This window comes from Numenius arquata, chromosome 5 (assembly GCF_964106895.1).
Source record: "Numenius arquata chromosome 5, bNumArq3.hap1.1, whole genome shotgun sequence".
Lineage (NCBI taxonomy): Eukaryota > Metazoa > Chordata > Aves > Charadriiformes > Scolopacidae > Numenius > Numenius arquata.
This window is the reverse complement of record NC_133580.1, coordinates 18,587,371-18,603,084: the sequence shown is the minus strand read 5'-3', so window position 1 is coordinate 18,603,084 and position 15,714 is coordinate 18,587,371. Positions and strand designations below refer to the sequence as shown.

The window sequence follows — 15,714 nt, the reverse complement described above, 5'->3', positions numbered from 1 at the left end:
ATGTAGCCAATTTATTTCAAAAGAAGCCTCCTATGGGAAAAATAAACCTAACTGTCCATCCCTGAAATCCCGGATTTATAAAAACACCAAACAATAAATAGGAAGTGAAAATCTTCTCTTCCACACAAAGCATGTTAACTTCCTACACAGAAAAAATGACCACAACTGACAGAGCAGATGAACATTACAATTAAGCAAAACCCAAAAAGTACCATGGGGAACAGTTGAAGCAAGTTGCACAAATCACATTTATTCTGCCAAAAATCTGCTTCGTTACAGAAAGCAAAGAAGGGCTGAAAGGGAAGTTTTGGTCATTAAAAATGAACTGTAATTTATGCTTCTGATAAGAAGTCAGCACCGTTTATAGGAATCATAATGAGCTTTTATCTTATAGAATGAAACAAATTTAACTGCAATAAAACCTTTTTCATGTATATTCTAAGCGTGAGGATTATTAGCGACTTTGCTCCTATTAATATGCTTTCTCTCTTTTGGATGCTATAGCTTAACTAAACTTCACTAACTCTTTTGGTTTAATTCCTCAAGTCAACTTACAGAACATCAGAGCCTTTGAATCAGACTATAAAGTCTCAAAGCTTCAAGGTAAAGTGTTAGCCACAGAAGAAAATTAATAAAAGATCATCAAATGTGCCTGGTAAACCGTAAGACTTTGTAAAGAATTTAACAAGAGATGCGGAAAGAAAAAGACTAAACTTTAAAAAAATCACCGCCAGAAAAGAATCACCAAGTGGTAGAAAACATTTTTTGGAATTTAGATAGAATGATAAACTGCTACTTGCATTCATAAAGTTAATCACTATGTTACTCTATCATAGGTCCTTGTGAACACACTGGCCAGACCAGTGACACTTACTCGGTAAGAAATCAAAATAATCAAAAAAAGAAAAAATCAGTTTGAAGAAGTTACTTGACTCTGTATCAGAGGCCAAGAACAAACAACATGGACAGCAAACAGTAAAATTAATAGCAATTGTAAAAATTCCTTGTGTAATATCCACAGCAGTGCTCAGACAGAAGCAACCAGCTGTACGCTGGTAGCATGTACCTTTGTTCATATATGTGTGTCTATATATATATATATGGTACATTCAAGATGGTAATGTACAAGTTGTCTCTTCAATCTCTCTACTACCATAAACCACAATACCACCCACAAACCTATATAGACAGATCAGTTCCATTTTGTTTATAGGCATTCATGCTAATACTTAAACTATCTATTTCAAATACAGTCTGGGATCTTTAGAAAGCATATCTGTGATTCTCTATTCAGATGTTAAATCAAGTGTTAAAATGAGAAACATACTGTGTGTGTACACACACACGTGTTCACTCTCAAAGACTTCAAAGGCTTAATGATCAACTAAACATCATCATTACTCTGCTTATGCACTTCCAATATGTGATTCTGAAAGTACCACACTGAAATATGCTGTATTATTTTCACAACCTACTGCAGAAAAAGAGAAGTTTATTACTGTTTTTCCCCTCCTCACTTTTTCTCAGGTCAATAAATACCAGAAAAGCAAAATCCACGTGGATTATCAATGCTTACAGGTTACATAATCCTACAATCTAAAATGAAATGTTGGAAGTACTTAATGTCAAAGCAAACAGCTATTACCTTTAGGTGTTTTATCTATTTGCTTACCTTTACTTGCACTCTCAACATGCTGCAATTCATCCGGAAATTTTAAGATGTCCCGGTAATTCTCCTCGCAGATTTCTGCCAGAAAATGCAATAAAGTTGTTTTCTGATCTGATGATTTAGTATCTCGAATCTAAGTGGACACAGGAGAAAATAGAGACCAAAAAAAAAGTTTTTTTAGTAAAAATGTTCCAATAAAGTGAATATTGAAGATGTAAACTCATTAGCCAAAAGTTACCTAATCAAGTGGCCTGCAAATGATACAAATTATTTAAAAAATGAAATTTCTCCCATTCTTTATAATTTAGGACTACAAAGGGAATAATCTATCCCTACGCTGTACTTTTTTAAAGAAAAATTAATTATGCTGAGAATGAAACCTGAAGAGAGTCCATAAGGTTCTCAGATTTTAACATCACGAGTTCAGAATGCTTGCTGTGATTTAAAAAAAAAATAATAATAATAGCTGTGAACAGAGATTAAACAGAACAGAATTTAGTTCTTTCCTTCAATGCCCGTCACTCCCAGATTTCTAAAGGAATCCCTCTGAAATGTGGCATAGCTGGCCAGCATGCTCAAAGTCAAAATTCCGTCTTTTACCAGTCAAGTTAAAGAAACTCCTTGTCATAAATCCACAATTTTTTATTGAAGCAAAATATAAAACATGCTGCTTTATCCTAAAGACTTTCAGACAAATTCTACACAGACACATGAAATTAAATGCACCCCATCTTACTGGAATACAAAATGACAACAGAAAAGCAAAGGTAAGCCTAACTGCCAGGAAAGAGCATTTAACACACCCAGTTTTATTTACGAAAAACTGCATGAAAATTGTGCACAGTGTGAAGAAATAGGTAATTGCATATTTTCACTACCCCCTCAACTGCAGAGGGAATTTTTAGCGGTCTGAAATAAACTAGTCTTCTTGAAGGTGGTAAGACACTCTCTTCTCCATTAACCTAAGTGCATTAACTGCTAGAATCAATTTGTTATTTTCAAAAAAGAATTCTGAATAATTGTTAAAATATAGGGCTAGCGAGAAATTTCCAAGTAGACAGATATATGTGGCTAAATCCCACATACATGTGTATATGCAAAGGAATATCATGAACTTAAGGGAATGAGAAAATTAATTTAAGTCCAAATTTAGTTTCTCCATTTTTATGCAGCTAGAAAAAATGAATGTATGAGTTCATTGAAGATTTAGTGGAAGTAGAGATTACCCCTTATTTACAAGGCCAATACAGAGAGTAGGTGTATGCAAGAGTTTGACATAAGTGTACTTCACTTTTCATAGAGAACTAGTATTACGAGTGTATCTGTAAGGATTTTTTATTAACCGCATTTTACTAACTCATCTAGTACAGTTCTTACACAGAAGTAAGCTACAACATACACAACAAATGAAATCAAGGATTTATTTAAGAAGAATACATAAATGTGTGCGTAAAAGCTCCTATTTGTTTTCTCATTCTCTAAATCACTAGAAGTTCTAATTCTATAATCCTCATGACAGGCTTGCCATCGATGTTCAATTTAATACAGGCCTTGCAGCTTTAAGGATTACCCTGTTAAGAATAAATGAGTGCAGTCGAAAAACAGGCTTTTAAAAATATAAGGTATTTAGGCAATTAAGAATGCAATTTAATTCATACCGATTCGGTGATTAAAGACTAAACAATGCTCAGTAATGGTATGCAGTTAAAAGGTTTTAATGTGTTACATACATAGAAGTTTTTCCAACTTGAAAAAAATAGTAGATTTGGTGGCTAAACATCTGCATGGCAAAAAGAAATTGCATTTCAATTTGTCTGTGAACAAGAACTGTGGGATTTGCAGTCTTTGATCTCTCTGACATCATCAAGTAGATAAAGCCTTTTTTTTTTCCTCTAAAAGGACAAAATTATTTTGCCTTCAGATTACAACAGAAACATGTTTTGTCACCAACAGTAACGCCATACTAACAAGAGTTAATATTAGCACCTGCTGAGTTGTTTAAAACCTATAGTAAACAGTCATTCAGATCTTAAACAACTGTGCCAAAGCCACTTCTTTGGCCCCATCAAGAAACACGTCTCAGCTACATTCAACCGCATTTGACCTTCAATAGCTAAGACACACCACGGGTAACATTGAACTCTGTTTGATCTTTACAATCAATATATATAGTTTTAAAAAAATCAAGTTCTAAGCCTAGTAATAAAATGAGAACAAAAGGAAGACAGGTGTTTCTTGAGTGTAGTTCAGCAGATATTATTTAAATATGAAAATAGAAATGAATGATAGGAACTGGAATGCTCACAACAGGGCTGTGTCTTCACATACTCTGTATTCATAGAGTATACTTGTATTCGCGGTAACTTTTTTGCATCCTCTCTTTTTTTATGCTTGGGTACAATTTAACATTTTTGACTTTATGGAAAAGACTATTTTGTATTTTGAATTACAAAGTCATATTTTAAGAAAGTGAAATTTGTTTTTCTTATATCCAGTTGAAGTGTCCCTTGTTTCAATTTATGACCCCTGTCTCTCATTCCTTTGCTGTACACTTAGCTAAAAAGCCTGGCTCCATCTCCACAGTAACTTATTAGGTATTGAAAGGCTGCTACAGGTCCCCCCATCAAAACCTTTGTTTCTCCGTGCTGGACAAGCCTGGTTCCATCAGCCTCTCCTCAGTGCTCCAGCAGCCCCTGACCAGCCTGGTGGTCCTCCACTTGAGTTAATCAACACGAAAGATTCTTTCATATAGAACACTGAATACTATGCTCCACATGCAGCCCAGCAAATTCTGAGTTAAGAGCAAAAGAAGGTCACTACCCATGATCTTTTATCAATAAAGCCCAGGATGCTGTTAGCCTTCATTGCTGCCAAGGCACAGCACTGACTGGCGTTTTTCCAGGCTCCAGGTGTTCTGCAGAGCTGCTTCCCACCCTCCAACAATACCTGGGCAACAGTTTAAGCCTGTCCCAAGTGCAGGACTGTGCATGCAGCACATCACAATATCACCGTGTTATGTACAAAATCAGCTTTACAATAATATTATTGCCCTTCAGCAGAAAGCTAAGTTGTCCTTTTATAAGCAAGAGCTCTGGAAAAGGGTAAGTTTAAGATGTCAGACTTACAAACAAAATACACTTAGGGCCTCTGTCACATTAAAAGGTTAATAAACTGAAAATCAAGACCAAGTATCTAGTTTCCCATCAAAAGACTAGTATTTTAAAAAAACCTCAGGCAGCTGACATTCAGTGAATGTCTTCTCAAATAAAGAAATGTCTTAAGTGTGTTAGCAGGCTAAGAGCAAAAAGGGGGGGTGGGGTGGGAGGTGGACATAAACGTTTTTTCCTCCTCATTTCTTGAACTTTTAGTTGTTACTTTAACAGATGATAATTTAAACTAAGATTTAAGATTTAGAAATATCATTGCTCTTAAATATATCTTAACAGACAATTCAATCAGAAACACATGCTTCAATGAAATATTCTATGGGTTCTAAATTCCAAGTGATATTATGGGTTTGTATGGGAGCAAAAACAGCAAAATGACATCTATTTCCCAGTCTTATTAGGTGTTCCAGCCTCACGACTGTAGGTATGTATGGACACAGGCCAGTGCAAAAGAAAAGGTGGACTGTACAAAGGGTTGCATCCTTAGAAGTAGCCAGAATTTCCTTACTAGTAACCTAGTTATGTTAAACAAAACACAAAACTAAATAAAATATGTTAAGAAAAAAGGATTTTTGTTTCTGACCTAAAATGTACTGGAACACAAGTTTGTGAATCATAAAAATGCCTGCCTTTCAAATGCTTTGCATGGTGCCCTCTGTATTTTCATCCTTTTAATTCTCAAAGCACTACCATATTAGAGAAGTCATAATAGTTCCCTGAGACTTGGTTAACCAACAAAATTCACCAACAGTAATGGAATTCACCATTTGGAACACAAATAATTGCTTCATTTCTACATCTTTAGCAGTAGTTAACACACTGGAACATAAAAGCTTTTACAGAACAGTGTCTGTGTGTATATATATATATATATATACACACACACAGAGAACATTAACAATGCATGCCACTAACCAGGTTTTCTGAATTTATTTCTTTCTAAAGACAACACTAACACTATAGTGTTAACATTTTCAAATACAACTTTAGATTCTATGGCTTTTCTTTATCTGAGAGACAGAATTTGGGAATAATATATTTAGTAAAAATAATAATAAAAAAAAAAAAAATCAGTAGATCAGTGTAGGATTCAGAAAGCAGCTTCCCCCTGAATGGTGAAGCATCAATTTAGATGGTCAATACTATCAGATTCACTGCTTGGGAAAGGATTAAAGACTAATATATACAGAACATAATACTCACAAGCACACCCATTCAAATCAAGTAATAGAGTAACATGTTTAGATCTGTAGTTCAGAAATAACATTAATATAACAAAAAACTCCTCGACATGTAGGATCTTGGTAAAGCATTTAAAACACGTAAATCATAGCATAACCCACTTCCAGATATTTTTTAACAGGTATTTTTGGATTAAATTTTCAGGTGTGAGGGTTAAAAGTGACAGTGAATGTTAAAAAAAAATAAATGCTTTAATTACCATTAGGTTGAGATTTGATTATTATAGCTTAAAAAAAAGCTTTCAACTTTTTTTCATGAGGTTATATAAGTTCTCATACTCTAGAAATGTTTCTCACCTTAACAGAAAAGGGGCTGGTAGATAATTAATAAATGTACACTAGTCAATAATAGTCACACTAGATAAACAGCTTGTCTTGTACTATTTACATGATGAACAAGTAACATAATATTACTTATTACATAAAACACATTGATCCAGCTAGAATACTATAAAAGCTTCAGTAAAACAAAAGGATACTTGCTGTTAGTCTTGACGTGAATTCATCACAAAAAGAACAGAAGCTGTACCCTACATAAGCCTAAAGCAAACCTCTTTTCTTTCTCTTTAATTTCTGTCCAGCAGAACTTCATAGAACTACGAGAGTTCTCCCATCCTAGATAAGAGAGAGTAGCTGCTGCAACAGGGTCCAGAACAGCAGTTGGATCATTTGTACATATTAATTGAAAGCAACAACTGTTAAAAAGATTTACCTTTAGTGAATACCTACAGGCTCTCTGAACTTTACTACTTTTTCTGTCATATTTATATTTTCACAGAGCACTTCACACTCAGGCAATCACGAATGCTCTAGTGCATGCAGAATAGCTGCTACTGCTTGCCAGTCTTCATGTAGCACATGAATTCTAATGATGAGCTCTCTTATTTGAACAAAATTAAGTTCTCTGGCTTCTGCCAAAGGTTGTTTACAAATGATTTCTTTCTTCAATAATATCATACACTGCAATATAACATCCAGAAAGATAATCTGTTTTTAAGGATTTGCAATTACTACTCAGGCATCAGTTTTTTAGCCATGACCAGACAGGTCTGAATTCATGCTTTCTTCTCTTTATGTTTTAATAAAAGTTGTTACACAGTAACAAATTATTGTGTAAAAAATTACCAGCTCTGTTTTAAGAATATTTATTTTACAAAACTAAACATTTATCCCAGATCAATACTTGCCTTTTTTTCTTTTCTTTTTTCAAATCATATAGCAAGTACTACATCTACTAAACAGACAATTAATTTTAAGATTGTTCAAGGATGATCAAAAAAACCCGAAATCAATACAAAACCCAGGTTTTATTCAGAACTAAATTCAGCACATTAGGCTATCTTATCATCAAAACAACTTGGCTTTCTATGTGTATTCTGTACATAGAAACGTGTACACACAAACATGTGTTTATCGGTTGGACTAGATGATCTTAAAAGGTCCCTTCCAACCTAGGTGATTCTGTGATTCTGTGTTCTACCTTGCTGACAGCTGGCTCAAAAAAGAAATTAAAAGCATCGTGAGCAGAAAGTCCAATGATGTTAAAGATGGTTTCAGTCACTGGTCTAAAAAACAAAAAAAACTACAAACTAGAACTTAAAAACATCAAGTCTTTAAAAATAACTGATTGAATATCCACTGGTTTGATCCCGCTTTTTCCTAATACATTTCCTGGTTTTTTTTCTCTGAGACTTAAATATTTGTCTTAGGGCAAAGCAGCAATATACAGTCAAGAACAGCTAAAAACGAGTCAAGCCAGGTAGATTTATGATAAATTCTGTTCACATAACAAATTTAAGTCCTTCCAGAACAACAATATTCAGAGGATAATACTATTGTTTAACTTACCTTAATTTTTCCCATCAATTATCTTATAGTAAGAGTCACCAAACTAAGTCCCAAAAATGAGACAGAGAAATGACTAACATTTAAAAACATTAAGCCAGGTGGCCTTGTTTGATTTTAAAACTCCTATTGAAGCAGTTCTTACTTTAGGCAAGTAATGTTTCGAATTGGTAAGAAATTCTTCTCCTCATTCTAAAGTTGCTTAAAAAAAGAAAAAAGCAGGTTTTACGGCAAACAAGACAAAAAATTAGGAAAAAGTTTCTTTGACATGTTATATCTGAATTCTAATCTAACAATGTACTTGAGATTATGGAAGGGTAACTTCTAAATCGTAACATCCTATTGCTTATCATGGTTCCATACATAAAAACAAAAGTACACAAAGTATTTCACAAAATATTAAAATAAGTTAGTAATTTTTATGCTTTCCAGGTATTCTATCAAAATGCAAAATAAAAGGCTCCCAAATTACTCTTGAAGACCGAAATACCTTCCCTGGGAAAAGAAATAAACACACTTGAAAATTATTCAAGGAAGAGCTCTCATACAGCAAAAGGGCCTTCTCAAATTGCCACCATACAAAATAAAATAAAATAAAATCTTTCTGTGTTCACACAACTTAAAAAATTTGGAAACATCCAAATGCCCCACAGAGCAAAAACATATAGGCCACATGACACTGGCAGACTGCTACCTTGCTCTTGCTGTTAGATGTCATTTATTTCTCTTCTTGCCTTCTTCAGCCAAGAAATATAAACTAAAAATTTTAATTCACAGCAAGATTACAGTAAACAGAACAACACACTCACCCTACCATGCTAACACATACGAAGTTTTCATTTTCACAGTGCAGGCCAATTACTGACCAATAATACTAAATTTTGAGGCTGCTTGAGGAATGGAATAAAGCCGATGAGTGGCTGTAGACAGATGTTAAACCTGGTGCTTATAAAAGATATTGCCACCTGATATAATTTAATATTTTGTACTATTCACAACAGTTAACAAAGGCTCATCAGACTGTACTCAGTTAATAACACAAAACCAATAAAGCCATCTTGCTATTTTAGGTGGAAAATTGGAGGTCATAATTTGAAAGCTCTTAAATAAAGAACCCAAATGCAATTATCAGTTGAAAATCATCAATGCATAAAGAGAGTCATTACCCAAATATAAATTTAGATTCTTAACAGTAATTAAAAAAAAACAACTCTGAATACCACGTAAGCACCTCTTATTTATAAAATTAAATGTCAATGCAGTAAAAGGTTACTTCTCTAAACATGATACTAAAGCATAAGTACACATACAAAACCATTTGAAAAAAAACACCTCCTGCAAAACCACATTATTATACTGATCTAATTCAAATTAGAATGGCAAATACATAAAGCAATGAAAGCCAGAGCTTTAAGTAGCAAAAAATATCTTTAACTTGACTAACAAACAATAAATTTAAATTGCAGACAACGCACTTGTCAATCTGTCTGGAAAAAACTTATCTACATCTCCACTCATTTAAGTGACTTGTTCTGGGTTTGGAACCTACGAGTGATAATTCATAAGGTCTTATCAATATGTAGAGGTATTAATGATACAATTTCATGTCTAGATTTTGGCGAGACATCCTTTTTTGCTCCAACAACCATCACTGTCTTTGTGATTATTTTATTTTTAGACACCACCTTACAAGAAAATATACCTACTACCTACATGCAACAGCACAGCCAACATTTTATTAGGGAGAATGTTTAAGTACTTCCTCTAACCTCACTGTGGGGGGAGCACTTCCCTCAGAAATATTTATCTTGAAAACAAACAAAAAAAACATTAAAAGATTCTGTTTTCTGAGGGCAAGGCTGAATTAAATAATCATAGATTTTTGTCTCAGTTACTTTAAATGGAATTTAGCTGTAATCACAGATTGCTATGCTTCAGCAATTATTCTGTTTGGTGGAAAACAATTTGCAGGATTAGTCAATCTACATTAGCTGTGTCAACATCTGTGGGATGTGCACTGACATCAATTCATATATCTGTCACCTGGAGTGAGAATATCTTCTCAAATTCTACGCTATCCTACAACACCATTCATGCAGTCATCATTTCCCTTCCCCTTCATTAAGAAACAGTTTTCTACTTAAAACCTTCAATTCCCTTTAGATCCCTCTACTACTGAAAACACAGCACTACATTTGTAAAAAAATTCTTCAAATTGGCCTCTTTAAAAAAAAGCTATTAAAGATTTCTCAGGTGATGGTTTTTATTTTACCAAAAGTTAGCAACAACTTTGCATTAAACTACAGCAAACAGTTTTTCTCTACTGAAATATGTCATATCAGACTTGCTGTATATTTGAAATACTTTTCCCCGCAAGATTAAATCTCCTTGAGGTACACACCAGGCCTCCTCACGGTGCCCAAAAAAGGGGTCTTGGAACCTGGACCCTCTGATTAGACCAAACAAAAAATAACTGAAAAATTCCTCTGCAAGATTTATGCTGACTTTTCTTTTATTTAAATCTGTTTACAAATGTTGCAAGCCTTTATTTTAAAGATAATTTCAAAGGTACTTTACAAACTGAGACGGTCAAGTTCAGATCAATGCCTTAAACACATTTTACCCTATAAACAAACAAGCACTGTGCATTAAATTGTGACTGCTGGAGAACCTGAAGTTCTTGCATTCCATACTTTGCCACCACAGTTGAAGTTAAGCCTAGGATAACAATGTTCATCTTTAATCACAAATACTTACTTCAGTGACACTGCTTGAGGGATAGTTGGGTAGCAGATGGAAAGACAGACTAGTAGCTAGAGCAATTTAATATATTCTGAGCTCTACGTATATTCTATGGACATGATATTTGAGCAAATTCAGATCGAAAAATCTGTTCTACTCGCATACTCACAAAGACTCCGAACAGACTTACAATTAAACAACTGCCTTAAATCGCCGTTGCACCGAGAAAGACACCTATAGCAGGGGACCATCCTAGAAATGTTTACTTTGTATTTGTCTATACATTATTAAAAACTGCAGTGCAGCCAGTAAACTACATTGATTGAATGTTTTCCCTATTTAGGGCATTTTCTCATGTGTCATGAGTTTCATCAATCTGCACTTACAAGTTTTACAGCTTTATCTTACCTTGCAAAGAAAACTGATGTTAAAACCAAGAGACTGTGCGTTTCTGGAGCCAGAGTTCATGTAGTTTCCAAGGAACAGCACTAACTCTAAAAGCTTAGTAAAGCTTTCACTCTTCTTCATCTCTTCACAAGCCAGTGTAACCGCCATTATGTCAGGTTTGATATTGTTTACATGCTCTTCAAACATAAGCTTGAAAAGGATCCCATTGAGACGTGACCGCAACATTTTCACTGAACTCATCTAGAAAATAAGAGACATAAAATCAGAACATGAAAAAACAAAAGCTTATTTATGCAAAATAGCTTATACTAAAAAACAATGCCGTGCAGCCTGCAAGACTAGAGTTTCTGTATGTCTTCATTGCCTATCTTGTATTACCAGGAATCCATACCTTCCCACAGGTATTTTTCCCCAAACCATACACTTTGCCTGAAAAAATTCAGCAAAGCAACATTTTGAAAATAAGAGTGCTTTATGTTACCTAACCGTTTAACTTGTGAATTTCAAACTCACTAACAATACATGTACACTGCCAAAGCCCTTCCTCCCAGCAAAGGAAATGTAAGCCAGTTCCACCAGTTAACAAAAACCAACCATCAGCCTGGAGGTACGTGGCAAACATTGTGTCACATCTCCAGTGAAGTTACCCTTGAACTCTGATATTTACCAATTTTCTAAAACTAAGCTTCTCAGTTTTTCTTCCTTCGGAAATGGCACAACAATGCCTCAAGTGTATGTGCTGATAGCAGCACAAACAGTACACTTCAAACAGATTAAGCTAACAAATTATACTCCCAGTTTTAGACTCTCTCCGTGAGCTGACACTTAAGTCTCAACTTGCTCTTGGTCCCTGGGAGGGTAACAGCAGAGAGAGACGATGAATTCTTAGGGACTTTTGTGGAAGGACATGGGAATACCTAAGTGAGTTTGAGACACAGGAGGTCAGGCTTCATTAGGCAGATAGTTATATAAACCCAGGTCATATTAGCACTGTTGTTCATGAAATATTTTCTGCCACTGTACTCATGTCAGCTGTTAATTGTGGTATTTAGACATCACATCAGTGCAACATCTAACCAAGTGATAATTTTTTTGGTTTTTAATTAAAATGAAACCCAAACTCGGGTTTGTTCCATTATTATCTACACTTATAGCAAGCTATAAAACAAACAACATGAGTCTAACCAGTATTGATAGCTACCAAACAAGCTCAAAGGTATTTTAACAATACACCATGATACAGATCTGATCCTAAGACGTTTTCAAGGTCACAACATCAAAAAGCCCCAATCTGTGTATCCCAAAGAATAATCAGACTCAGGAGGTAGATAAAGAGGGTTTTGGCTGAAATTAATTACAATAAGATCTATATAAAAAAGCAATATACTCAAAGATACTAAAGTAAGTATACATTTCTGGTATACTCTTTCAGTTCTGATCCCAAGAGGTCATGTTTTGTAGACAGCATACTCCCTGCTTTTCAACTCCTTGTCTTTTTGTCCTTTCAAACAAATGTTGTGGAACTACTATCACCTTTATGTTCCCTATACTTTGCAAAAGGTAGTATAGGACTAATTCCTTCCTGATCTGATAAAAAGATAGGAGGTTATAAATCACAGCATTGTAACACGGTAAATGACAGATACTGAAAAGTATCTACAAAAATGTTTCAGTAGTTTAAATCCCTGTGACCAATTTCATTAGACAAGCTACCAAAACATGTCCATGGTTTTTGTATTTTGCACAAGCGATCAGTAATATTTCCTCCTACTTAGTAACGGAGATATTCACAAGATACATGTAAAGAGACAAGTATGTACTGAAAATTTTTAATCCACTTAAAAATTTTCATTTAAATGCAGGAATGATTACCTTCCAAATCTAACTCCTAATTTTAATTAGCAGAACACAAAAAGATTTCTCCCCCAATGTATTCACTATCAATGGTGTTCCTGAAGCACTTTCTCCCCCTGAAAGAAAAGTTTTGTTATGTGACAAATCACACATCTTGGCTATCAAAACAGAAAGATTTTTATGTGCTCATGCCTCCGTTGCCCAAGGCTTTACTGTGGCTCCTTGATAAACCATGGTTTTCCTACTGGTATTATCTCTTAGACAGCTACCAGAAGTAGCAGCAATAACATTCATAGGACTTGGGGGGCCTAAATAATGATCAATTCATACTAAAATGAACACAAATATGAAGGCACTCCAGATGGTCTCCAACTATACATATGATCAGACTGAATGAGGAAAAGGAAAGGACCAGAAAAGAAGCGTTCAACATAACTTGCAATCCTTTTTTATGCATCTCAATTGTCACAAATTTCTCTGTAAGCCTCTATAAGCCAACATCACGCAAAGTCCTGCGACATCCTTCCAATCGTTCTGTTTCAGAAATATACTAAAAACATCTGCCTTGAAAAGATCTACCTTCACTGAGCTGCAGTAGATGGCAATTAAAATTAATCACGTAACTTGCTTTAACTTTTATAGAACAATCTCCAATTACTGATTTTACTCAAAATGGCATGGAAAAAAGTTGTCAAAAGCTTTAGATCCTAAAAACAGACTGCAATGAAACATGTATAAGCCAACAGAACAGTGCGACCTAAACTTTGTGAAGAATAATCCTTCACAACACTTCAGCTAATTTGTACTGTCTTTCTTTAATGCTCTGAAGTGTCATGGGACAGTGACCATTTAATTGCTTTCTATGGCAGTTTTACCACCAAACCAGCAATAAGTTTTAATTTCATTTGCTGATCTGCATAATATTTTAAAAGTATATTGACAATTTCGTAAGAGCTGTTTCAAGTGGGTTGTTTTATATACATTATACTCTTTATGTACAAATAAAAGATGACCACAAATGCTATTTTATTTCCTCCTTCCCCACCCTGCCCCATTTATTCTTTCATATGCATGTTTCTAAATACATGTTTTCAGCGCCTGATAAATGTATCGAACTTAGAGGAATCTTCTGAAAATAGTAAGGTGCAAATATTATATTCATTTAGAGAAAGGTCAAATGGTTTATAGTTTACAAAAGTAGTGTCAAAGGCACATAAGAAATAACACATGCACGTGATAGCAAGCATTAGCTTGCAGCATGAACAGTTACAGCAGCAAGAAAACAGGTATTATTTTTTTTCCAGCTAACTGTGAGCACTGGAGGTCCTTGTTTGATTTCTCTACCTAATCAAGTTCTTCATTAAGTTCTCTATTCTTTATTATCATCGCTCAATTCTCAAGCCCTGTATTTAAACTAGGTTCAAGGGTTATTGGAGAAAGAGGCATAAAGCACAATAAAATTCGCCTCACTTCCTAAAGAAAAGCGCTGACAATCCTATACTACAAATTTGTCAACTAATTCAGGCTCTTACCTGCAATATATTAAACAATTGCCCTTTTTTTTCCCCTAGTAATGTTCTAAAAAGATTAATTCTTCAGCAGCTCTAGAAATTACAATGAGGCAAAACAAGTGGCAAATAAATTCAATTAAAATGACTGACTAACTCTAAACCAATGCAGGTGCAATAAACTCGTACAAGTCTTGCAGGTCTGCCTGCCTCTCCAGAAGGACAATTCAGCACAGCTAGTCCAGGTTACACAGCAAACAGGGTCACAGAACCTGCACGTCTCTGCAGCAACTCAGTGAACATATCCCTTTGCTTTAACAATGAAACTGATAAACCAGTTCTTAGCAGCTGAATGAAGTTCTGCATTCACTAGATACCAGCAAATAACCCCTCCCACTTTTCCTGAACACACACCAGAAAATTCTTTGGTCAGCTCCAGTCACTTGTTTTAGAGGTTCACTGAAGAGTTATTAATTAAAATGTGCACCACATAATTGTGGGGCGGTCATTTTAAAAGCGGTAATATTCTTCTTAGCTCGACTTCAACTCACAGTTCGTGGTAAAGAGAAGTGGGCAAAGTTCTCCGAGTTCAAATACACTAAAACACTGCAAAAGATTATTATGTTCTTTTAGCCAGTCCTTTGAGTTGACAGGAAATGGTTGATACTCACACTTTATAGCACAGATGAGACTTATTCCACTGGCACTGGAACTGAAAGCAAGTACCCTTACAGAAGTTGCAGCTGCTCCCACGATATAAAAAAACCTCCCTCTTAAACACAAGTTTTACATTTAAAAATAAGAGAACATTCTGCCTGGTTTATTTTATGTTACACAACTGATTCAGTTAATCTATTTTTCTTCCTGTACATCAACACAAACTTTTCTTTATATGAAGTTGTGTTGCCCAGGATACAACTTCAAAAACAGTTCAAATAACTAATTTGAATATATTATTGCTTTTAACATTTCATCTAAATGAAAATCCAATTCTAATTTACGGATCTGCTGAATATTCAGTTAATCGGTCTCTTCTAATAAGTTAATCATTTACTAAGTATAGTTTTTCTACACAAATTTTAAACAACTTATTCCAATCTTTATTAACTTTGATGGGCACAGTGATTAGCCAATTATCATCTCTTAATAATTAGCATACCTAAATTTACATACAAATAAGGGTATACATCTTCAATATTACTTAACATAGTCTTTCTGTCATCTTCTACTCCTAAACATATAACATCAAGATTACTATTACTGCAAAACTCTGAAATTAA

The 15,714-nt window shown here is 34.5% G+C and overlaps 1 protein-coding gene across 1 annotated transcript in view; it reads right to left on the bottom strand.

Moving 5' to 3' along the window:
• DIAPH2 (diaphanous related formin 2) overlaps positions 1 to 15,714 on the bottom strand; it is a 247,897-nt gene that overhangs the window by 136,802 nt on the left and 95,381 nt on the right. The window contains exons 22-23 of the mRNA XM_074147988.1: positions 11,073 to 11,312; positions 1,673 to 1,802 (exon numbers count right to left, since the gene is read on the bottom strand). Coding sequence (XP_074004089.1) covers positions 1,673 to 1,802; positions 11,073 to 11,312 — 370 coding nt within the window. The remainder of the gene's footprint in view (positions 1 to 1,672; positions 1,803 to 11,072; positions 11,313 to 15,714) is intronic.